Raw genomic sequence first — 25587 nt, 5'->3', positions numbered from 1 at the left:
TTATCTCACATGGTGCTTTATACTAGATGCATAAAATGGTATCAGCTGAATAAAAAGGAAGTATTTAGTATGCACTGACTCATTTTAATTGTATAAACACATCTGAAAAATGTTCCTTTATTTCTCAGTGTTGAAATGTTATTAGACTGTATTTGTTCTATGAAACTTTAAAAGGATTAAAATTGTCCATCTATAGGGACTTTTATATCTATAATCTTTAGCATTTTCGATTACTCTTATAAATAATATGTATATTTTTTAAAAGCTGATAATTAGGTTCCTAATCAACATAATAAATTGACTGAGAAGGACTAATTCCTTTTATTAGCCAAGAATAGATTATAGCTTAATTGATCATCTGTGATGTGTGGAGACTTAATTAGTAATTGAGATGTGCCAAAATGCCCATTATATTATATTCTGTGATGTGCTGTTTTTGGCTGGCTATATAATAAAATTAACAGGTTATAAAGAAAATAATATTTGTGATAAGTATTTCAGATGAATAATGAAAGTCCTGTAATTGTAAAAATGAAATGGGACCCAGTGAGACAAATGCTTTAAAATGCACATATAAAGAAAAACATAGTTTACAGCATGATTAGGAGAAAAATTGCTATCGTATGTACTGTAGCTTGAAGCAAACAAACTCTTCTGGTAAAAAAAAAATATGGAAAAAGGTCTTAGATTATTTAGAAATAATTTTCTGATCTTCTGACTGCAGTCATCGTAAAGCTTATTTTCCCCTCATTGTAGTAGGCTACGTACCTGGCGACTGAAGCACTAAATAGGAAAAAGTTACAAAAACATTCTGAGGATGATTTTAGGTTTGAGGGAGGTCTACAGCTTTGCCAGTCAAAGCACGTGGTCCACCTGCATTGGCATTATAGGTGAACGTATGAGAAATGTTGCATCTTATGCCCCACAGTAGACCCGCTGAATGAGAACATAGATATTTAGTAAGTGACCCAGGAGTTGTGAGTGTACATTAAAATTGGAGGAGCACTGGTCTAAAGGAAATATGTGATTGCAGAATGGCTAAAGGTTGTTTTAATAATTCTTAAAGGTCATGTGATATTCATATTAAATTATTTTTATATTAAAATAAAGATGTAGTTTTGAAAATATTTTCCGAAAATAAAATTAACTGGAACTGAAATTATAGAATTTCATTAATTGTAGCAGTTTTAGTCAGAGAGGTAGTTTAGCAGTAGTTTCAACCCATCTGATTCCTTTCATTATAATTCTGTTAATAATTTCAAGCAAGCACAACAGCTCCCTTATGTAATATTTTTATATTCTAAAATTTAGCTTTTATTTCTCATCATAAATAGTCCAACATATTTAGAGAGGCTTTTATAAATATATCAGTTAATTAAAGAGACATATACTGATACATCTGTATATACCACTTTTTACTGTTGAGAGAAATTCAATACGTTTTAATCACCTGGATATTATTCAGAATTGTATATTAGTGGGGAAATAGTTTATACATATAAGAAGTTACATATCAGGTTTGAAACTAAAACAACTAGAAATACTGCAAAATGATGTTTTAAAACTTACCTGGTTCCAGATACTGAAATGAAATATAAAGTTTTGATGTTAATCTTCCCAGTGATGGACGTGTTCAAAAATTTTAATTGATTTGAGCCTTGGAGAAGTGGGTTTTAGAAAATTAATTTAGCTAACACCCTGTAGGATATATTTTAAATAAGAAAGATTGAGGTTAAGGAAAATGGCTGTTAGTAGTTATTGTATGCTGTTTGCATGAAATGATGATCATTTAAAATAGTGTGATGACAACATTGACAGAAAAAAAGGACAGCTGAGAGCCATGGGGGGTACGGAAAGCAGCAATGCAATATATTGACTGACCATGTAAAAGGTACACTTGGTTGAATGGAAATGCCCAAGATATTCTGTAATTTGAGTTAGGCTACTGGAAGGATGATGATTAGTGATATTTGTAATAAAGTCACAATGTTGTGAAATGTCTCATAGGTAGGCTCCTAGTTACTTTGAACATAACTAGGAAGAACTAACTGCAAAGTAAATGTTAGATTTGTTTCATATAATTTTCTATTTTTATTTAACCATGTCATTGTTTGCAATGTTTTTGTCAAATACGGTAGTCTTTATGTAAAATGTATTTTAAATATTCTCTAGTTATCTTGCATCAGTATTAAATAATGCATTTTACCGGGGATTCTTCAGGACATTTATCATTAAATATTTGAAACTTGAACAATAACAAAGGAAATGATCTCATGCATTATGTGGGGTTCCAATTATTCAATAGCAACCTTTATAGCTATAGTCCCCACCTACTCTTTTCCGAAACATTGGTGCGTAGGCTTTTCACACTAGGGAAGGTTATAACTGTATTGAAAATGATCACCAATGCATCATAGAATTGCTGACAATTTTTCAAAATGAGAAAAGAGATGAAATGAGAATGACCGTTTCTTCAATAAGTTTTAAAGCTTTTGTAGAAGAAAGCAGAAACCCTGACTTACACAAACTCTCCCCTGCCTCTTGGGGATAGTGTACATTTCTGGGGAATACCGTCCAGCACATCCTAATACATATGAAAGCCCCTATTTTGGTCAATGTTCCTATTACTTAGAATCCAATCAGTTTGAGTTTCAGTGCTTTGTGATGTAAGACCATTTTATGCATCAGATAATTTCTAAACTCCAAGTAGAGTATTACATGACATATTGAAATACAATTTCCGTCTATCATGCTGTACGTCTTCAAGCATTGTGGACGACTCCACTGTCATTTAATACACTCAAGGGAGACACTGCTTCACTATTAATCTTATTTCCTTGAAACATTTGTATTAACTTTTAAATCTTCTTAATAATGAAACAAAAAGTAAAGAGATTGCTAACAAATTACTGTGGATGTAAGCACAAATGTAAAAGCAGGAGTATTTATAATGCAATGCCATATTAGAGAAGTGAAACTCAATCCTTTTGGTTCTCAAATCACTTTTTATAACAAATACTTTATCACACCCTGAAATAAAATCCATACATATTAGGAAAGAAAAGACAATCGACACATACAAAAAATAAAATAAGTATATTTACAATAATATAAATGAAGAATAATATAAAAGGTATTGTAATTCAAAAATATGTATTTCTATACCTAAATGCTTGGGCATAAGAACATATAGCAGGTAAATGGTAGTCAAATGTTTGCATTCCCTTGCAATTCATTCATTCATTTATTCATACATTTAAAGTGCTTATTGAACATCTATTATACACAAGATTCTTTTTTCGGCATTGTGAATACAGTAATGAAGAAAAGAATAAAATTATCTTCCTACGTGGGATTGTAGCAGAAAAACAGAATATGTACACAGTCAATAAATAAATAAATAAATAAAAATACATGTCGTATAATGGAACACATGAAATTTCAGGGATGGTTTTAAAGAAATACCTGAAGGAAACAGAGGATCTAGCTAGGTGAATATCTACAGGAAAATCATTCTAGGCATAGAGAACAAGTAGGAAGTTGCTAGTTAAGGAAGGCAGCATGTAAAATGTATTGCATGGTAAAGCAAGAAGGACCCTGTGGCTGGAGAAGAGTCAGTTTAGAGAGATGTGGTGGAGGGTTAAAGTGAAACGTGGTCAGAGAGGTGGCCAGCAGTCATGAAATTGAGTGCAGCATTATTGGACGGACTTCGGTTTCTTTCAAAGTGGGATGAGAAACTGCTGACGTGTTTTGTGAAGAAAAATGACATGATATGACTTAAATTTTAATAGATTTCTAAGGAAATTTTGTTGAGAAAATAGTGGCAGGGAGGGTGTAGAGAGCAGTCAGTAGGCTGTTACCATAGTCAGCCTCGGGTATAATAGAGTTCTAGACCAGGCAGTAGAGGTAGTTAGAAGCACACTATCTGCTAGATTTAATTATACTACAAATTGGTTCACTGTAGTAGTGATTATTTTCTACTTAAGGAATCTCTAGGTGTTCCACAGTCCAACCTAACAGGGAAGAGAGGAGAGGTCTTCAAAGGAAGGCATTCCTAGTTTTCTCGTTTGTTTGTTTTGTTTTGTTTGTGCCTTTACTTTTACCTCTGAGTAGGATTAAATTTGAAGAAATTATGCCGCTGTTTAAAAACATTAAAATATAAAATTGCACAACAGAAGGCGTGATTCCTGTAGGTTATTTAAATCACAGTTTTGTTTTCAAAATTTTAATTCGTGTTAAATTACTCTGAAAAAATTGACATGCAGATGAACTATATCTCCTGTTTATACAGGAATGTAATTCCTAAAAACTGTTAAAGTGCCAAAGGAAAAAAAAAAGCCTAATAATGTCCTTTCTTTAGGATTTGGTGGAAATAAACATTTACAATATTTTCATAAATTGTGGACATATTGCTAAACAAGTAATATTTCTCAAAACTTCGTTATTGTATGAAAAATAAAGAAAATGAATGTTTTGGTTGTTATTAACAAACTGTTGTCACTTTGAATTTAAAATGAAAAGTAATAATGATAATGTTGTCAACTAACTTTTTTTGTTTGTTTGAAGCTTTGGGAAACATGTACAAAACATTGATGAAATGTTGGAAACCAGTTGAAACACAGTAAAATCAACTCGGTAAAATAGGACCGCTTCTCTTCATCTACGTTGGGATTTGTCAAGGAGTGAACTATGACAATATATCAATTTTTGCTACTGTTTCTACTCTGGGTGTGCCTGCCACATTTCTGCTCTCCGGAAATAATGTTCAGAAGGACGCCTGTACCACAGCAAAGAATTTTAAGTTCACGTGTCCCAAGGAGTGATGGCAAAATTCTCCATCGTCAAAAGCGTGGTTGGATGTGGAATCAGTTTTTCCTACTGGAAGAATATACAGGATCTGATTATCAATACGTAGGCAAGGTAAGTCTGTGTTAAAATGGCACATATTTACATTTGCTCTTTATATATTTTATTGATGAAAATTTGACGGCCATCAAACCATCATTGTTACAAATATGATTCTTTAAATCTCCCTAAAGCATTTTTGTTTACAGAATACAAATTCTAATGTGATAAAAACTGTGGAATGAATATAACATGATAAATGCACACATTTATTTATTAAAATTAATTCTGCCAATAACTTATGAATTAAAGAGGTACTCGAAACTGCGATTTTAGTATTTATGGTTAGAAAGCAATGATAGTGAGAAAGCTGTATGTAAATACGGTCATTTAGATGACAATGCATATGTGTATATGTATATTTCACATTGCTATTGAGTTCAGTGAGGAAGCAAAAACATTTCAAAGTTGTTTAATCTTCTACAGAACAAGAAAGCAAATGTGAACAAGAAAGCAAAATATGATTCAAGGACAAAAATGTTGCTTATTATAAGAAAATTTATTCTAGGTATGAATGTTATTTATTTTTCTTAGGCCACACTATGGGTGCATTTGTATAAAGAAAAACAAATAGGAAGAAAAGCAGGTAAAAATAGTTTAGTTATTCCAATATGAGGTGGACAGAGGAGAGTTTTCATTCTGCAGAGTTATAAATTTAGTGAGGACAATTAGTTGTGATTGGGAATGAAATGAAAAGCTTAACATAAAAGCACTAATGAATGCTTTTATACACTAGGTTGTATTAAGTTCAAAATTTCTTTCTTGACACGATCTGAATCTAATTGAAGTCAGATAATGCCTTAGTTGACTTGAGAGCTTAAGAAGAAATTCATTTGATAGCCAATATTATTACCTTTATAGATAGTCTACGAGAATATGTCAAAGAAATAAAAGGAAATTAAGCACACTAACATAAATCACACGTTAACACTACACAATTATGATGGACACATTACTGCATTGCCAACTTTTGCATTAACCTTAACTGTGATATCTTCATTGGAATAATTAAAATTGTGCAAAAGCTTTTTTCTTCTAAAAATCCTATTTTTGAGACAACATTTTCATTGATTTTGAAACACTGATATGTTTTGTCATATTGCAATCATTTCAGACCTTTTAAAATATTTGGTAAAATGAGAAAGATGAGGTTAAATATCATATTGACTAGAAAGAAAAGGAAAAGAAACAACACCCTAAGGAATCTTACCAGAAAGCACAGAGTAGCAAGCTTTTCACAGATCTCATTGATTGAAAGCCTGGGAATAGAGAGTGAAGGTTGCTCTCATAGACAACTTTTAGTTTATGAAACTAACTGCGTAAAAATATAATAATTGAAATCTGGGCTGTAGAAACTATAAATAGTTTTCTTTGGTTCTTCCTGTACATAGCAGTTAGCTTGTTTGCATCTATTTCCCTTCATCTAGTACTTTATGATGATCTAATAAATGTTGGTAAATTGAATTATCATCATTACATACTCTCTCATTATAGTCAAGCTACTTCTTATTTACTTTGTATTTTTATCTCATAAAATATCAACACCTTGACATCAAGAACTGTACTTCATATCTCTTAGAGCAGTGAGAGAGTGTTAAGCTTTTAGAGTAGATCTTAATAACTATTTAGCTGATTGAATTAACCTGAGTCATATTACACTGAATTCCCTCTGCCATCTGGTGGCATTTGGCTCTTTGGCAGAGAAGACTAGTCTAGAAATTTTAATCACTGAAGACCATTAAGTTGGTAAATTTAAGATATACGCATCTTGATATACAACTCAAATTTTATGCTTCCTACTCTGCTTTATGAAAACAAATTAGAAAACTCTTTAATGAGTATTGGTGTAAGGAATTTGTGAATGTGTTCACCAGTTCTTTTCCATATAGACTGTGCTGAACTGCTAGAGTAACAGAAATGATTTAGGTGTTATAACTCTCCGACTTCTCTGAGTCTTTTAATGGCCAGAGTATCTAGATTTTAGTTCACATTTCAATCAATTTTGTAGTTTCCATGGTGTATTCATGTCATAATCTGTGAAATAGATGCTTTAACATTTTTTGTCTATACTATAGTATTGTATTAATTACCTTATTATTTGTATTACATTAATTACTGGTACAATTAAAATATTATTTAAGAGATAAGACAGTGTGGCGATTCCTCAAGGATCTAGAACTAGAAATACCATTTGACCCAGCCATCCCATTACTGGGTATATACAAGGATTATAAGTCATGCTGCTGTAAAGACACATGCACACATATGTTTATTGCAGCACTATTCACAATATCAAAGACTTGGAACAAACCCAAATGTCCATCACTGACAGACTCGATTAAGAAAATGTGACACATATACATCGTGGAGTACTATGCAACCATAAAAAATGATGAATTCATGTCCTTTGTAGGGACATGGATACAGCTGGAAACCATCATTCTCAGCAAACTATCACAAGAACAGAAAACTAAACACTGCATGTTCTCACTCATAGGTGGGAATTGAACAATGAGAACACTTGGACACAGGGTGGGGAACATCACACACGGGCACCTGTCATGGGTGGGGGGGACGGGGGAGGAGGGAGGAATAGCATTAGGAGATATACCTAATGTAAATGATGAGTTAATGGGTGCAGCACGCCAACAGGGCACATGGATACATGTGTAACAAACCTGCACATTGTGCACATGCACCCTAGAACTCAAAGTATAATAAAAAATTTTAAAAAAAAGAGATAAACATGCAGATGAAGATATGCCAAAAAGGCAATGTTTATGATATTTTAATAAACAAACATTTTGATAAATATAACTTGAGGCTAAAATATATTTTCCTTGTGAAGTATACAAGACTTAAAATCCCCCACATATTCTCTCCATCATTATTTGTAAGGAATTTATCATATAGTCATATTTTCTTTCAGAAATTATTCTTCCAGTTTGTATATGCTTTAAAGTAGGCATGTGATATGGTGATAAGTGTTTCAATGCCTCTGGGTTGGTTTAGATGTTGGAGTAATATGTGTTCCAATCACTAGACATATGAAAACACAGTGACAGATATCTCTCTATATGGGGAATATTTGGGGAGCTCACAAAGCACTCTCCCACTAGCGATGGAGAGGCTTACACTGGTTTGATGAGGACAAGATTAGAAAGCACCTGTGTGGAGCAGAAGAAAAAAATTTTTAAATACCCATACAATTAGCTAACCAGACCCTAGGAAGAATTGATGCCTATAATTTCTCAGATGGAAACCTATTACTGCTATGTGGTTAAAGCAAAATGAAAAAACCATTACTGCTCATTGGGTTAAAGCAGAGAGGAACTTAACAAAACATACAACTGTTAATCAGAAAATCTAGGATGTGGCATTTTTTTTGCCACTGTCTCTTGGCCTTCTCTGAACTTCTCTTGACCTTCATTTACTTATCCATGAAATCAAAGGGCATGATTATAATGTATTATATACACTAATACACTAACATTATATATACTAAATAATTTCTATTATTGTACTCACTTCTAATAATGTTACATTATAAATATAAATTATATGTGTATTTAAAAACTCATTTAGAAAAAAAATCAAGAGAGGGAGAGAGAGAAGGAAAGGAGAGGAGTAAAGCCCATTGGCTAATTGTCACTGCCACAACTCCTTTTGTTTTGTAAGAAACAAAGTCAACCGTACTCAATTCAAAACATTTATTTGTTGAGTTCGCCATAAAAAGAAACATTTTCCGGTAAATCATTCTGTTAAATACATTCTAAACAAAAGCATATTTCGCGTAAGAGCTTTCTTTTTCCATTTTTTCCGTGATCTAATCATAACACTGACCTTTAAGAATCTTCCTGTATACTGGAATTTATTGGAATATGTGGATATTTCCTGTATACTTACTCCCCTCTCTTTATCTTCCAAGGCAAGAGCTTCACATGTGTTGAACTTCAAGGAACCTACTTTTGAAATATGTTACCTCCATAGTGAAACCTTCTGTAAATATTTTAAAATTTCCAAATTTAAATTCAAGGAACATTGTGTTTATTTATTTATTTATTTTATTTTATTTTATTTTATTTTTTTTGAGACAGAGTCTCGCTCTGTCGCCCAGGCTGGAGTGCAGTGGCGCGATCTCGGCTCACTGCAAGCTCCGCCTCCCGGGTTCCCGCCATTCTCCTGCCTCAGCCTCCTGAGTAGCTGGGACTACAGGCGCCCACAACCGCGCCCGGCTAATTTTTTGTATTTTTAGTAGAAACGGGGTTTCACCGTGGTCTCGATCTCCTGACCTTGTGATCCGCCCGCCTCGGCCTCCCAAAGTGCTGGGATTACAGGCGTGAGCCACCGCGCCCGGCAGAACATTGTGTTTATAAACTCCTATTTTTTATTAGTTTAATATTTTTTTACATGTAGTTTCTAGTCAGTTTCCTATTGCTCAATCCAGTTGGGTTGAGGAGATAATTTCAAATTCCTCAGCTTCCATATCTTCAAATCTAAAGTAAATAATGATATTAAACTGTAAAGTCTTGAATTTACTTTTAGTTGTAATAAATATGCAGTTCTAAGCAAATCACTAATTTTATATTTCTTGCACAAACTTTGTCTATATTTTATATGATAATTAGTCTCAGGTGGTAAAAAAGCATGTTAAAAATAGATTTTAATCAAAACCAAAAATTGAGAAAAATCCCAAAACACCAAAAAAAAAAAAAAATAAATAAATAAAAAAATAACATAGAGGGGCAACCATAAATCTTATTCTAAGTCATTATAGTAAAATCTCTCTTGCCTTTTCCTAACAGTTCTACCTAATTTTATTTCTTCATGGGTTCTTTCTTCTAAATATGTTCTCAATACTTCTAAATATGCTCTCAATTATATTCTTCCCTTCAGAGTTAGCATTACTGTTTGTTTCCCACAGTGTAGACTTCTGACAAGACCTCCTGACCTCCTGTTTATGTCCAATCTTAAAGCATATGTTTTTCTCCAGTCTCGTGGTCATCCTTCTCTATAGACTTGTCGGCTCCAAACACCCACTATGCATGAAGTACATATTCCTTCTTTCAGTAAATATGTGGAGGACCTTCTAGGTACCACTCTGGTATTATGCACACAGTAGGGAAAATATAAGCTCTCTGCTCACAAAGTGCCGGCCTTTAAGAAAGAGAACAAATACTAAGAATAACAGCAAGTTATGGGCCTCTTTTGTCTCAAATATAACACAGACTCCACAACCAAGAATAAAACAATAGTCGACAAATATTCCCATGTTCTGTTTCTGCAGTACTTGTAAATACAGTGAAAATGAAACAGTTTGGGGGTTTTTTACTGTATGAATCAATGTTACTAAATGTTAAGATTGAAGACTCAAAAAGCATGCTTTTATTGTTTTATTGATCTGTTTATTCCTTGGGGACGTATTTTTGATGTGAAATACCTCATAAGGAAATTATAATTGAGAATTTCTAGAGGATCTCTCTGAAAGTGTAAAAACTGATCCATGAGAGACTAACTCAAATTTAAATATCAGTAAAGCCCAGAAATAGCAACTGTGTCCACCATATTAGACTGCATCCCTTTTACTCTTGATAATACAGACACAGTCATGTCAACTGGCCGCAGCTGGAGAAGGAGAAGCTGGAATGAAGTTGGAGGAGAAGCTGTTCTGACCTCCACCACTTCAAACTTCCTAGGCTAAAATAAATCTCAATTGCACAAGTGGACAATCTTTACATTATATGAGAGTTCAGTATGTAGAAAACACTCTATTTGATAATTGAAATGAGACTGTTCTTGAGACTAAACGTTCCCAAGTGATTAAAAAAAAATTATCCAAACATGACCAAAACGACCTACATAAAAAACAACTGTTTACTAAATATAAACCTGCTTTTAGTGATTAGATGGGGTAGGGGGGTATAGGGATTTGGGGACACAGTTATTTTTTATTTGGACCGTGTCCATTGCAACCATATAATGAATAGAATATGAAAACATAAATGCATTAGTAAATTTTTCTTAGAGAAAGTCCTGGAAAACATTAATCAGGTTGATGTGATATACATTGACAGAGACTCCTTTGGATTAAATGATTATAAATATCTTCCTGATGAGTGGACATTTGCATGAATATAGACATTATTTCTTTAATATGTAAAGACCACACAAACACACAAAATGTAAACCTGTATTAAAATCTCTAGGGACTTCAAGTAAGAAGTAATAAAAGCATTTGTAAATAGAGGCATGACTTGCAGAAAACCGCGAAAATTTTCAGAGCAGACCACCTCTTTGTTTTTAGTTCTCCGAATGCATACAATGTATGTATCTCTGCATACAATATTTTAGCTAGCAGTTAGGTAGGGAAAATACATCTTCAAATATCACTGTATCATTTTAACAAAATATTCAGGAAAATCCTGAACGTGTAAATTTTGCACTCATAATTCTCCATCACAAATTTGAAAAACTTTATTCAATCAAAATATCCAAAGTAAAATAAAACATTTATATCTGTAATTTAGCCAATCATTTTTCAAATGCAGAATTTTTAAACTATGTAGTCAAGAATGAAGATTATATGAAAATGGAGTCAGTGATTTTTAGTAAAAGTGCAAGAGAAATCTCGGTAAATGAAAACTGTATTAAATCTCACATAAATTTTGCTCTGTAGAAGTTATCTCAATATAATTTGTCAATAACAAGTAAGTACATATATAATAGCAATGAAGCATGGTTATTGTTAATATGATATTATGAATTACTAGAGCTCTGTCATTTTCTTTCTTGGAGGCAATATATAATTATATGTTCAATTAAATTTTGTACCCATTGTATTGAAGAATAATGCTCTTTTCTGTAAAGTAAGTGAAAGAGAGGGATCTATGTTAATGTGTTTGCTCATCAATATCTCATACTTGGCATATGTTCATATATTCAGCTTCTCACTTGTTTCATATGAAAGCATGAATAGGAGGGAGCCCTTTAATAGGTTTCCTAAAGTAAATTCTTAAATATTCACTTCATATAAATTCTTAAATATTCACTTCACTAAACATCTACATCCATTTTATTAAAGAATATGGGCTATCTTACTGTTTTATTCTTATTATTGTTATTAATCACTGAACTGTGTTCCATGACTCCTAGTAATTTTAATTAAGAGTTAACATGACTGGATGCGATGGCTCTCGCCCGTAATCCCAGCACTTTGGGAGGCCGAGACGGGTGGATCACCTGAGGTCAGGAGTTCAAGACCAGCCTGACCAACATGATGAAAACTTGTTTCTACTAAAAGTACAAAAAAATTATCCGGGCGTGGTGGTGTATGCCTGTAATCCCAGCTACGTGGGAGGCTGAGGCAGGAGAATCGCTTGAACCCGGGAGGTGGAGGTTGCAGTGAGTTGAGATTGCAGCATTGCACCACTCCGCCTCGGCAAAAAGAGCTAAACTCTGTCTCAAAAAAAGGAGTTAAAATAAAGAAAAACATGTAAATTTTCAGGTAGGTGGATTAAAATTGAGAGGGGAGCAGCAACTTTGTTAAACTATAACTTAAAACCTTTGCTTCTCTCCTTAGAGCTCTAATCCACAATAGGCAAAGGGAATTTAATGTAAATTTCAGATTCCCCCTTTAGCAAAATTATCTCACAAACTTCATGTTTAAAAATATACTATGCATTTATAGATTACATAAAGCTATTAAATGTAAAACTTTAAATTAAAATGTTAAATCCTAGCCCCAGATTAGAGGTATATTATCAAGTAGGAGACTGATCTGTAAGAATGTATACTATTATATCAAATTTTCTAAAGGAACATTTTATATTTGGCTGCAGTTTAGCTTAACTTACATCATCAAATTTCTCACCATTCAGTGGTGTCATTTTCAAATACCACCCCAAAAAAAGCCCAAGACGACTGAGCTTTTTCAATTTCCTTTGACACTCCTCTGTCGCTATTTACAAGTCTACATCATAGGCGTAGCACCAAATCTAGTTTGTGTCTGTTTGATTTTCCTGAGTCTAGCAGAGCAGAGGGACAGAAATGTGAATCATGAGCGTACTAGGCTTCTGCCCCTGTCATAACTGAGCTTCTGAAGGGACACAATAAAGAGAAAAAAACACAAATCTAGGAAATGACCTTTGATTATGTTTACTCCTAAATGTAGAGAACATCCAAGTAAAAGTATGTTTGGGCCAGGCGTGGTGGCTGACCCCTGTCATCCCGGTACTTTTGGAGGCTGAGGCATGTGGATCATCTGAGGTCAGGAGTTTGAGACCAGCCTGGCCAACAGGGTGAAACCCTGTCTCTACTAAAAATACAAAAAATTAGCTGGGCGTGGTAGCGGGCACCTGTAATCCCAGCTACTTGGGAGGCTGAGGCAAGAGAATTGCTTGAACCTGGGAGGCAGAGGTTGCAATGAGCCAAGATTGCGCTACTGCACTCCAGCGTGGGCAACAAAAGCGAAACTCCATTTTTGTTTTGTTTTGATTTGTTTTGTTTTAAAGAAAAAGTATGTTTGTGTGTTGGTGGAGGGAAGGAGACTATGACTGTTCTAGAGGCCAAAGAAGCAAAACGTTCCAAGAAATTGATGACTGATCTTGTTGAGTGATACAAACTCATCACAGGGACAGATGTAGCAATTTAGAGATCAGTGTGGACCCAGAAGAGACTTATTGTAATAATCTGGGCAAATGAGAATAAGATGGTTTTCAGTTAGACTGGAAGAAGGCTACATGCTAGGTTTTCAGAGTCATATTATTAAGATTAAAAATTAAGTGGGCCGGGAGCAGTGACTCACGCCTGCAATCCCAGCACTTTGGGACACTGAAGCAAAGTCTCCCAGTGCTTGAGCCTGGGAGTTTGAGATCAGCCTGGGCAACATGGCAAAACACTCTCTCTACTAAAAATACAAAAAATTATCCAGGCATGGTGGCATGTGCCTGTAGTCCCAGCTACCAGAAAGGCTGAGGTGAAAAGATCACCTGAGCCTAGGAGTTTGAGGCTGCAGTGAGCCATGATCGTGCCACTGCACTCCAGCCTGGATGACAGAGTGAGACCTTGTATCAGGGGCAAAAAAAACCTATATTTGAAATGATGAACAACTAGAAAGGTAAGATATATTATGATGTGGATAGTAAAAAAGGATGTGAGGTCAGTCACAGTGGCTCACGCCTGTAATCCCAGTGCTTTGGGAGGCCAAGGCAGTTGGATCACTAGGTCAGGAGATTGAGACTAGCCTGGCCAACATGGTGAAACCCTGTCTCTACTGAAATACAAAATATTAGCCAGGCATGGTGGCATGCACCTGTATTCCCAGCTACTTGGGGAGCTGAGGCAGGGAATCCTGTAAACCTGGGAGATGGAGGTTGTAGTGAGCCGAGATTGTGCCACTGTACACTCCAGCCTGGCAACAGAACAAGACTCCGTCTCACAAAAAAAAAAAAAAAAAAAAAACGAAAAAGAAAGGATGTGAATGTGAACCTCAGGTGAGCTCACTCTTTTTGTTAAAAATTGTAGTTAAATATATCTATATTAAGCTCAAAGTCACCATCATACATAATCAGCAAACAAAAAATCATGCTAATTTAAATCACCAGTTTTTAAAAAGACCTTTCTCATCAGCAGTTCTTAATATTCTTCTGGAATCAAAATACTGTATAATTACTGTCACATAAAATTTGGGGGATACAGTTAATTAAGATATATAATATTTTGAAACTTGATGTAGCCTGATAGTGATACCTTCAAAGTTTATTTTATTTTTTTAGGATTTCAACAACCTCATGATGTAGATCCAATTATCTTTCATTTATAATTAAGAGAAAATATGTGCCCTCATTGTCTATGTTTTCTAATGGTATGAATCGAGAAAGTTGCAAAGATGGGCTTCTAACCCTGAATGTATGACTCCAGGATTAGAACCAACATTATATCTCATTCACCATTATTAAGACTATTCTTGGCCGGGCACGGTGGCTCATGCCTGTAATCCCAGCACTTTGGGAGGCCGAGGCAGGTGGAGCATGAAATCAGGAGTTGAAGACCAGCCTGGCCAAGTTGGGGAAACCCTGTCTCTACTAAAAATACAAAACTTAGCCGGGTGTGGTGGCGCATGCCTGTAGTCCCAGCTATTCAGGAGGCTGAGGCAGAAAATTGCTTGAAGCCGGGAGGCGGAGGTTGCAGTGAGCAGAGACTGCGCCACTGCACTCCAGCCTGGGTGACAAAGTGAAACTCCGCCTCAAAAAAAAAAAAAAAAAATAGTAATATATTTATTACTATATATTACCACATCAAAACAGTTATATTTTTGTTTAAGTAGCGTGCTGATGAATAAATTAGCAGATTTTTTCTAGTTAAGTACAAAACTAAGTTTGCATATGTAATAGAGCTCTTTTGACTATTTCACACAAAAATCCAATTAATTTTCATAGCCATTATGTTATTATTTAATTTATATTTGGAATGGATGATGCATGCACTTTTTACAGAAAAGGTATACAGTTAAAACTAAGATTCTCATCATGATCCTCAGACATCTCCAGTTTTCTTCTTTAAAAAAACATATATTTCCAGTTTTTTGTTACATATTCCCAGAGAAACATGTAAAGACATATGTGTTATCTTGTTTTTGGAAACATGGCACTGTACTTTATGAGATATGAGATGTTAATGTAAGCTGCCTTTTTTGTTTTGTTTTGTTTTGTTTTGAGACGGAGTCTCGCTCTGTCGCCCAGGCTGGAGTGCAGTAGCCGGATCTCGGCTCACTGCAAGCTCCGCCTCCCGGGTTCACGCCATTCTCCTGCCTCAGCCTCCCGAGTAGCTGAGACTACAGGCGCCCGCCACCTCGCCCGGCTAGATTTTTGTATTTTTTAGTAGAGACGGGGTTTCACCAGGTTAGCCAGGATGGTCTCGATCTCCTGACCTCCTGATCCGCCCGTCTCGGCCTCCCAAAGTGCTGGGATTACAGGCTTGAGCCACCTCGCCCGGCCGCCTTTTTTTTTTTTTTTTTTTTTTTTTTTTAACTTAAAAATATAAACTGGGACTCATTGCATTACAGTACATAAAGGCATTTTTCTCTTTCTGAGTAGCTGAACAATATTCTCTCTAATGGGTGCACTAGAATTGTTTTAACATTTTTAAAGGACATTTAGATTTTTTTTTTTTAATTGCTAATACAGCAATTTGACACAGAGTTATATCTTTAGGAATTATGATTACAAGTAGAAATGCTGAAGTATAGTCTTGAAAAGTTTTAAACTTTGATAGGGATTTTATGTTGCTCTCCATTGAGGTTGTTGCAGCTTAAACCAATGACTATGAAAGTAACTGTTTTTCCACAACTGCAGCAAATCACTATATCACCATTATCATTTTTATTTATTTGATAAGTGAAAAGGTTTATGAGTGACATTTTATTGTTCATGCTAAGTGAGCATGAGCATCTATGTGTTTAAAGCATTTTGCATTTTGAAAATGTGTTCAGATCCTTTGTCAATCTTTCTATTGACATGGTAGTATTTCTTTTGATCCACAGTCTGTCCTTATTAATTGACCTTTATGTTTTAAAAATTTTAAACATAATGCATATTTCAATTTACATAAAACATATATACACTTTAACAAATAAATAAAAATCAATGGAAGCGTCCTCTTCCCAGTCCAGGAAATGGAAAATTTCTAGCCCCCAATAATTCCTCTCTGTGGTATGTTAATAGCAACACCATTTCTCCTTCCGAGTGGTGCCATTGACCTTTATTTTGTGGTAGTAATGTTTGTTTCTCTTTATGGTTTGAATATCTACATAAGTATTTCTAAATAAACTACTAGAATTTTGACTGTTTTTGAAATTAAAGTGCAATCATAGTTCAGATAATCTTTTACCTTCCTTCTTTTGCCAAATATTGTTGTGTAGAGTATCTTTCTCCATAAATGTATTTGAATTTGGTACAATCCTATTAATATGGATCACATTTCAATGGATATGTTATGCACATATCAGTGGGTATGTGGAATTACCTCTTCCCCTAGTTTTCAATGTTACTAACAATGCTCCTACGATCATTTCTGTACATGCATCCTGATACTCACGTATGTTAGTATATAATCTGAAGTAAAATTGCTCTTCTATAGTATGTACCTAGCTTTAATCTTTTCAGAAGTTGTCATGGTACTTTCCTAAGTTGTAACCAAGACAATTTACCAGCAGTGAATGAGTTCCTGTTATTTGAGGTCAGCATCTTAACTTCTTATTTTTAGAATTTTAAAAATATCTTTTTTATTCACATTTTTCTAAATATCAGTAATCTTTCATCTTTGTAATTAAGTTTTTTTTTAGATCAAAGCATTTACTTTTTGTGTTACCAAAAATAAATCCAAGCAGATGATGAAATAAATAAATTTGCTAAGGGTTCCATCCTGGGTTCTCTGTTCTAGAATTTAGTAAACAGGTCAAGTTTAGGTTACTTCGACACTTCTGGATGATTATAATTATGTATTGAAGTTTTTCAAGTGTTTTACTGATAGTTTACTGATAGTTTCTTACTGATTGTTTTCTTGTGGATTGCTTCGTTCACAAATTCAAGCGTAGCTGAAGCAAAAGAAGCGAGAGGAGAGTGGTAGTTGAAGCAGGAAAAGAGGTAATAGGTCGGGGGGTGCCCAGAATCCCTAGGGTGTGGTAGACTGAATAATGGCCCCCAAGGATGGCCACACCCTAATCCTCACAACTGTGAACATGTCACTTCAAATGTCAGAAGAGACTATGCAAATGTGATCAAATTAAGGATCTTGATGTGAAAAGCAAGTATCCTGGATTACATGGGTGATCCCAATATAACTCAGTGGTCTCTGTTAAGAGTGAAGCAAGAAAGTCAATATCAGAAAAAAGAGATGTGGCAATGGAAGTAGAGGTTGAAATGATGCACTTTGGAGATGAAGGAAGGGGACACAAACCACAGAATGCAGACAGCTGGAAAAGGCAAGGAAACAGAGTCTCCTTTGAAACTTCCAGAAGGAATGCAACCCTATCAGCTCCTTGATTTTAAACTTCTGACATTTAACAGCTATAAGACAATGAATTTGTGTTGTTTTAATTCATTAGGTTTGTGGTTATTTCTTAAAATAGGAATCGGAAACTAATATGTAGGGTCTTTTATAAATTCTGACTTTTACTCTATGTTGCATGGGAAGATACTGTAGAATTTTTAGCAGAAGGCTGATATTATACTAATTACGGTTTAACTAATGGGTACTAGGCTTAATACCTGGGTGATGAAATAATCTGTATAACAAACCAGTAACTCATTTTCTTCTACAACAAAACTGAGGTATCATAGGATATCTTTAGTAAATTCTATCTACCATTCATGAGAGTAATAATTCCATCTCACACAAATTATTTAAGGGAATGGAAAACATGTTGATACTACCTATCTGATTTTATGTGGCTAATATAAGTTTGCCATCTAAATCCAATAAAAATAGTTAAATATAAGGTATTTTACAGGGAAATATCTTGTATAAAATGAGTAATTTTATAAAACTCAAAAATTATATATAATCTGCATAATAATCTGTATAACAAAACCCCATGACATGGGTTTACCTGCACATGTACTTCTGAACTTAAAATAAAAGTTAAAAAAAATAAAATTTTCACTCTGTCTTCTGGCTTTAAAGTTGATACGATAGAAATTTCTGAAGTATTATATGTAGAGTTTTTGGGAATGTTGTTAAGGGTGTCTCCTAAGTCAAAGATTTGGCCTGAGCAACTGGAAACTATAAATCTGCTTTTATTTGAAGTGATAGAGCATTAGGGAGGAAAAAACAGATTTCAGCTTTGGATATAGTAAGATCCATGAAGTTCTGAATTGTAAATTGGAACTTCTTAGCAGTAATTACCTTCTATATGATGTTTAATGTGATGGGACTAGATAATATGTAAAAAATGTGAGTGTAGTCAGAGAAGAACTAGGTCCATTTTCGGGGCAAGACCTCATTAAGACATGTGTATGGTAGATGAGGGTGTGGGAAGAGAGAAGAAAAAAAAAAAAAAAAACAAATGAAACCGAGAATATATATTTCTTGAGCTGCAGGAAAACCTAACAGTCAGAGATATCTGATAAGACAAAGCAAATGTAAGGGGAAGAGAATGTGTCAACCTTGTCAAAAGCTGCTACTAAGTCAAGAATGACAAAAGGTTTGAATTGACCGTTAACTTTGGTTTCCATGAGATTATAGGTGTGCTTGATGTCTATAATTTCATGATGTGGCGGGTCCAGGATTCTTTTTGCAGTGGATTTAAAAGGGGATGCAGTGAGAAAAAGTGGAGAAAGCACATGAGAGCAAACTGTAGAAAGTCTTGCTAGAAAGGAGCAAATATATGCAGCAGTATCTGGCAGGGAACGGTGTTAGTGTAATCAAGAAAAAAATAAACATCTATATACATAGATTATATATATATTATATATACATAGATAGATATTTTTTCTTTGTCTTTCTGCATGAATAAAGAATCTAAAACAAAATCAAATAAAAATATGATAGGGAGAATTCTTATTTTGTTCTTGACTCAAAGAAAATGTTTAACATTTTACTCTTAATCATAAAGTTTCTTAAGGTTGTCTTTAAATATACCTTTACCAGAAGAAGGAATTGCCTTTCAATCATAGTGTCTTATTTTTTTACTCATAAATGAATATTAAATCTTTTCAAATATACTTGTGCCACTATGCAGCCATCAAAAAGGATGAGTTTGGGTCCTTTGTAGGGACATGGATGCAGCTGGAAACCATCATTCTTAGCAAACTATCACAAGAACAGAAAACCAAACACCGCATGTTCTCACTCATAGGTGGGAACTGAACAATGAGATCACTTGGACTCGGGAAGGGGAACATCACACACCGGGGCCTATCATGGGGAGGGGGGAGTGGGAAGGGATTGCACTGGGAGTTATACCTGATGTAAATGATGAGTTGATGGGTGCTGACGAGTTGATGGGTGCAGCACAGCAACATGGCACAAGTATACATATGTAACAAACCTGCACGTTATGCACATGTACCCTAGAACTTAAAGTATAATAATAAAAAAAAAATCTTTTCAAATATATTTATAACTCTATTGACCTATTTGTTTCCCCTTTAATAACCAAATTTGAAGATCTGGAAAAAGTCCACATTGGTAATTATAACTTTTTAAAATTATTATCTTCCATTTTCTTGTTTAAAATTTTTGAGTTTTATAAAAATTTTTTTTGTACAAGATATTTCCCTGTAAAATATATTTTCTTCAACTCTTTTTATTGGATTTAGATGGCAAACTTATATTAACCACATATCAAGTCAGGTAGGCAGTATCAACATGTTTTCCGTTCTCTCAAATAATTTGTGTGAGATGGAATTATTGCTTTCATGAATGGTAAATAGAATTCATTAAAGATATCTTATAATACCACAGTTTTGTTGTAGAGAAAATGAGCTACTGATTTGTTTTCTTCAATGGTTATAGAGATACTTGAGTTCTTCTTGCTTCTTGCCTTCGTTTTAGTAAACCTTATTTTTAGCACTTATTAAATATTAATTTTGACAGATTAGTATTTGTATTTTATTTACAAAAATATTTGTGTTTAATATTTGTATTGTATATATTTGTCAAAATTAATATTTTTTGACAAATATATAGTAATGCATATATATTTGCAGAGCAGGAGTTTCCAGCAGTTCTAATGGATCAGAGTATAGCAGAAAGTTATGTAGCTGGTAAATCCAGTGATTCTGAAGCAGAAATTCTTAAACTAGACTATTACTCTTTGCATGGCAAAGGGATAAAGCCTCCATGGTCTTCTGGTCATCTGCAGCTAGATGAAGAAGATGAAGATGCTGCTTTCAGTACACCATCTGCGGAAGACAGGACTTTGCTAAAAACATGTAATTACTTTTTAACTTAAAAGTGTGAACTCTGTGAACATTTCTGAGTCAGTTTCATGTCACCCAACTTAGGCAAAAAAATAATAAAGCTTGTGAAAACCATTTTCTTGTTTAGGATGTATGCATTGGCATTAAGGAAATCTTCTCATTTTGGACACCTACTTTATGAACGATCTAGCTGCTGCCCCATTTGTTGAGCTTCACTCTTCTGCTCCCTCTGAAGGGGCAATGGAAAGTGTCCTCTCCTCACCAGCACTGTGGTGGGGTGAGGCAGGTATTTGTCATCTCCATTACACATTTCCTCATAGAGACATTACAAGTGAAGGTCAGGCTCTTCAATGCTGAAGAATGGTGACAGTATGGGTTAGAATATGGAATTGGCTTCTAATGACACTTAGTGATTTAGTAGATTGTGACTGCATTGATCATTGTGCTCTTGAACAACACTTAACAAAGATTTCAGTCCTTATTATTTGTGTGGGGACCATTAAAGATGGTCTTGTTATATGGTAAGGACTTCAATTTTTATAACATGTATGAGAGGAGCATGGCCATCCTATAGCCTCAGGAACAAGGTGACGACTTAGATCCTCTCAACAGAATACAGATTTAGAATTAATCTAGTAGTTGGAAGAAATGTAAATCTAGGAAATTTATAAATTAAATCAATTTCTAAAGCCAGACATATACCTGATAAGAATATTTTGATGTTTGACTTATAAATTCTATAATCTTAACTATTTACTATATGTAGTGAAAGAGAAACATTAACAGATCAGTTGGTTTATCTAATATTTCCTGCCAGAGTTTATTTTATTGTCACATCTTACATGTATGCAGGCAAGGAAATGAGATGAATATTGTTGTAATAAAGAGTGATGGAAAATCTATGTAATTAAAAATTTGAAAGACTTATTAATGAACAATTATATTTTATGATACTTTCAGGTTTATAGAAAAGTTAGAGGATAGTATGAAAGTCCCGTATATCCCACAACCCACTTCCCCTCTTGCAATCATTTTTAGTTACTTTAGTACTTTTGTCACAAATAATCACCCAATAGGGATACATTGTTGCTAAATAAATTCTGTGGTTTGTTCAGAGTTTCATGTTTCTTCCCTAATGACTTTTTCATCTCTAGAATTCCACCAGAAAACCACATTGTATTTAGCCATCATGTATCCTTAGATTATTTTATGCTGTGGAAGCTTCACGGCTTTGTTTTGTTTTGTTTTGTTTTTGTTTGTTTTGTTTTTTAATAACTTTGACATGGTTGAGGTGGACTCGAGTATTTTGTAGAATGTCTCTCAGTTTGGGCTTTTAAAAATATTTTAGCTAATGGACAGACTGTGGTTATGGGATTTGGGAGGAAGACTACAGAGGTAAAAATGCCATTCTCAGCACATCATAGCATGGCATGGGCAGATGTTTTCAATATTGCCCATTAGTGATCATGTTAACCTTGAAACCTAGGTAAGGTCTCCACTGGAATGCTGCTTTCTATACTGTCCTTTTGGAAGCTACTCACTAAGCATAGTCCACACCTGAGGGACTGCCAGTTTTTCTCTAACTTTTTGAAGGGTAGATTTACAAAATTACCTGAAATTCTTCTCTAGGATATTTGTCTCTTCTCCCCTGTTCCTTTATTTATTTGGTAATTTATTTATATTCACATTTACACCTGGATATTTACTTTTTACTTTGGGTTATAATCTAATACTATTTGGCTGACTTCGTTACTCAGATTGATCCAGCTTTTTTACTATTGGGAACTCTGGCCTATGGTTTTGGGGTTTGAGCACTTTTCACTTTCTTATTTTGAGCACTGCAAGATGTCTCAGTCTCATTTTGTATTTTCTAGCCCAGTGATCAAGTAAGACATTTCAAGAAGACATTTTTCAAAGAAAAAGATGGTGAGGGGGTTTAACCTCCCAGAATTTAAGTCAAGTTATATCATAGTTTTCTAAAGCACGTGGCTCTAAGTTGAAAAAACAATCGAAAATAATAAATGAAATTCTAAAAGGTGATATAAAGTGTTATGAAATATCAATGTAATACACATCAGGAACAACTCAGTAATGGAAAAAGTCGTCCTCATCTTAACTGCTATTGTAACTAGCAATAAGGAAATTAAATTTTGGTCTATAGCTGATATAATTGAGGAAATGCAGATGACAGATTATCACATAGAAAAGTCAAATTGTCTCTTCACATGAGAAAAATAAATGCCCTAAAAATAATTAAAGTTATAAAAATAAGTAAAAATGTTATTGGCAGGTTTGTAAGAAACGGATATGCATGAATGATAGCTCTGTGGGTTAATTCAAATCATCGGGAATCAATATTTCAGACAATAGGTAACAAACAGTACATTTTTATATCTTTGATCCAATAATAGCATTTTGAACATTTTAGAAGTTAACCTCGAAGAGAAAAAAAATGTTTATGGAAGTACTATTTATAAAATACATAATAGAAACCTATTCAAACTCTCAACAACAGAATAATGGCTAAACATTAAGATATCTAAACACAGTATAAAACTCGCACAGGTCTTTAAATATACAGAATACAGAAGCACATGGAAATGTTATTGGAAAGGAATATTTCCCTCACTGGGAAGAATGTTACCAAAAGTAAAGCGGGCAGTCCTTACATTTAAGTGGACATACATGTTTGTTCATTTATATTTATTTATTCAATCATTCAATAAAAATATTTATTTGAGAACCTCAGTTAAATGCTGAGGAAATACTGACCAGTAGTATCTACTTCTGGCTTTCAAAAAATTTATATTTTAACAAAACCCCAAACATTTGAAAGCAATATAATAAAGCCAAGTGTTCATTAAGCATTGTTGAATTTTAGGTAAAATATCATAACGTAATTCATAAAAAAGATGGAAATAATAAACTACTCTATAATTACAGACTGAGTATGCAGGAGACTTTTCTTTTCTTTCTTTCTTTCTTTTTTTTTTTTTTTTGTTGTTGTTGTTGTTGTTGCTCAGGCTAGAGTGCAGTGGCATAACCTCGACTCACTGCAATCTCTGCCTCCCGGGTTCAAGGGATTCTCATGCCTCAGCCTCCTGAGTAGCTGAGATTACAGGTGCACACCACCATGCCTGGCTAATTTTTGTATTTTTAGTAGAGAGGGGGTTTTGCCATGTTGGCCAGGCTGGTCTGGAGCTCCTGATCTCAGGTGATCTGCCCACCTAGGCCTCCCAAAGTGCTGGGATTACAGGCGTGAGCCAGGGTGCTGGTTCTGGGCCAGCAGGAGACATTTTGAATGTGAAATTAACCTCCCTGTCTCAGATCCGTTTGAGTGACTATGAAAAATTTACCTGCAAACAGACTTTTGTAATGGTGATTAACTTCATTTCTAAATAACATATTGAGATATTTGCACTATTTACATTTAAGGTATCGTTCATGGGTTAGGTTTGAATCTACAATCTTACTATTTGTTTATTATTTGTATCATCTACTTTTGTTCTCTTGTTTTTTTCTATCATCTTTTGAACTAATTAAATTTTTAAAAAATATTATTATTTGCTCATTAACTCTAAGTCTTTATTTTGTTATCTTAGTTCAGAAGTTGGTGAACTATGACTAGTGGGCTAAATCTAGAAAGCAATATCTTAGCCCTTGATCTAAGAATGATTTTTGCATCTTATTAGGCTGGGTTAAAAAAGAAAAGTAAAAGATGATATTGATATTATATGTGGCCTTCAAAATCTAAAATATTTACTATCTGCTTCTTTACAAAAAAAAAAAAAAAAAAGTAGTTTGTTGATCCCTTCTTAGTGGTGTCTTCAAGAATTCTACTACAGAAAGTCCTTGTTTTGTATGGCAGTGAGAAACCATAGAAAGGTCTGTGCCTGCTGAAAGCCGTGAAAAGTGATCTATCTTAATAATTAATTGAGAAAATCACAACTGTTCTACTACCTTTAAATTTTTTAGTCAAAGCTCTAAAACTCTTCTACAATTGGTCATAAATGTATAGAAAATAAAAAAAAAAAACACAATAAGAAACTATTATTGGGTATGGTATAATTTGACACACTAGAAACATTGAGAATTCAAGTGTTTTGTTTCTTTATTAAAAAAAAAAAAAAAGAAAAGAAAGAAAACCTTGTCTAGGCCTGGTGGTTTATGCCTGTAAAATCCCAACATTTTGGGAAGTCAAGGCAGGAGGATTTCTTCAGCCCAGGAGTTTAAGACCAGCCTGGCAATGTTGTAAGAATTCGTCTCTACAAAATAGAGAAAGAGAGAAAGAGAGGGAGGAAAGAAGGAAGGAAGGAAGGAAGGAAGGAAGGAAGGAAGGAAGGAAGGAAGGAAGGAAGGAAGGAAGGAAGGAAGGAAGAAAGGGAGGGAGGGAGGGAGGGAGGGAAAGAGGGAAGAAGGGAAAGGAAAGGGGAAGGGGAGGGGGAGCGGGAAGGGGAAGGGGAAGGGGAAGTGAGAAATATCTGGTGCTATTGGTGTGTACCTGTAGTCCGCTTGGGAGACTGAGGTGGTAGGATCTCTTGAGCTGCATTCCAGCCTGGGCGACAAACAGATACCCTGTCTCAAGACAAAAACAAAAACAAAATCAAAACTTAAGCACAGTTTAAATAGTGCTTGCCTTCTTCTGTATCATGTTTTATGCATCTGTTTTTTGCCTTGGCAGATTGTCATACTCCTTTCAGAGTTTGTTGTAAAACATCTCTGAAGTTCCTTCAATAGGATATTTTGTGTTGGTGTTACTTCC

The 25587-nt window shown here is 34.4% G+C and overlaps 1 protein-coding gene across 1 annotated transcript in view; it reads left to right on the top strand.

The window, feature by feature from the left end:
- CDH10 (cadherin 10) overlaps positions 1–25587 on the top strand; it is a 164514-nt gene that overhangs the window by 48803 nt on the left and 90124 nt on the right. The window contains exon 2 of the mRNA XM_028849362.2: positions 4567–4920. Coding sequence (XP_028705195.1) covers positions 4690–4920 — 231 coding nt within the window. The 5' untranslated portion in view covers positions 4567–4689. The remainder of the gene's footprint in view (positions 1–4566; positions 4921–25587) is intronic.

The sequence above is a fragment of the Macaca mulatta genome, chromosome 6, assembly GCF_049350105.2.
Source record: "Macaca mulatta isolate MMU2019108-1 chromosome 6, T2T-MMU8v2.0, whole genome shotgun sequence".
Lineage (NCBI taxonomy): Eukaryota > Metazoa > Chordata > Mammalia > Primates > Cercopithecidae > Macaca > Macaca mulatta.
Note: the sequence above shows the minus strand (reverse complement) of the source record. Positions and strands in the feature narration are given on the sequence as shown.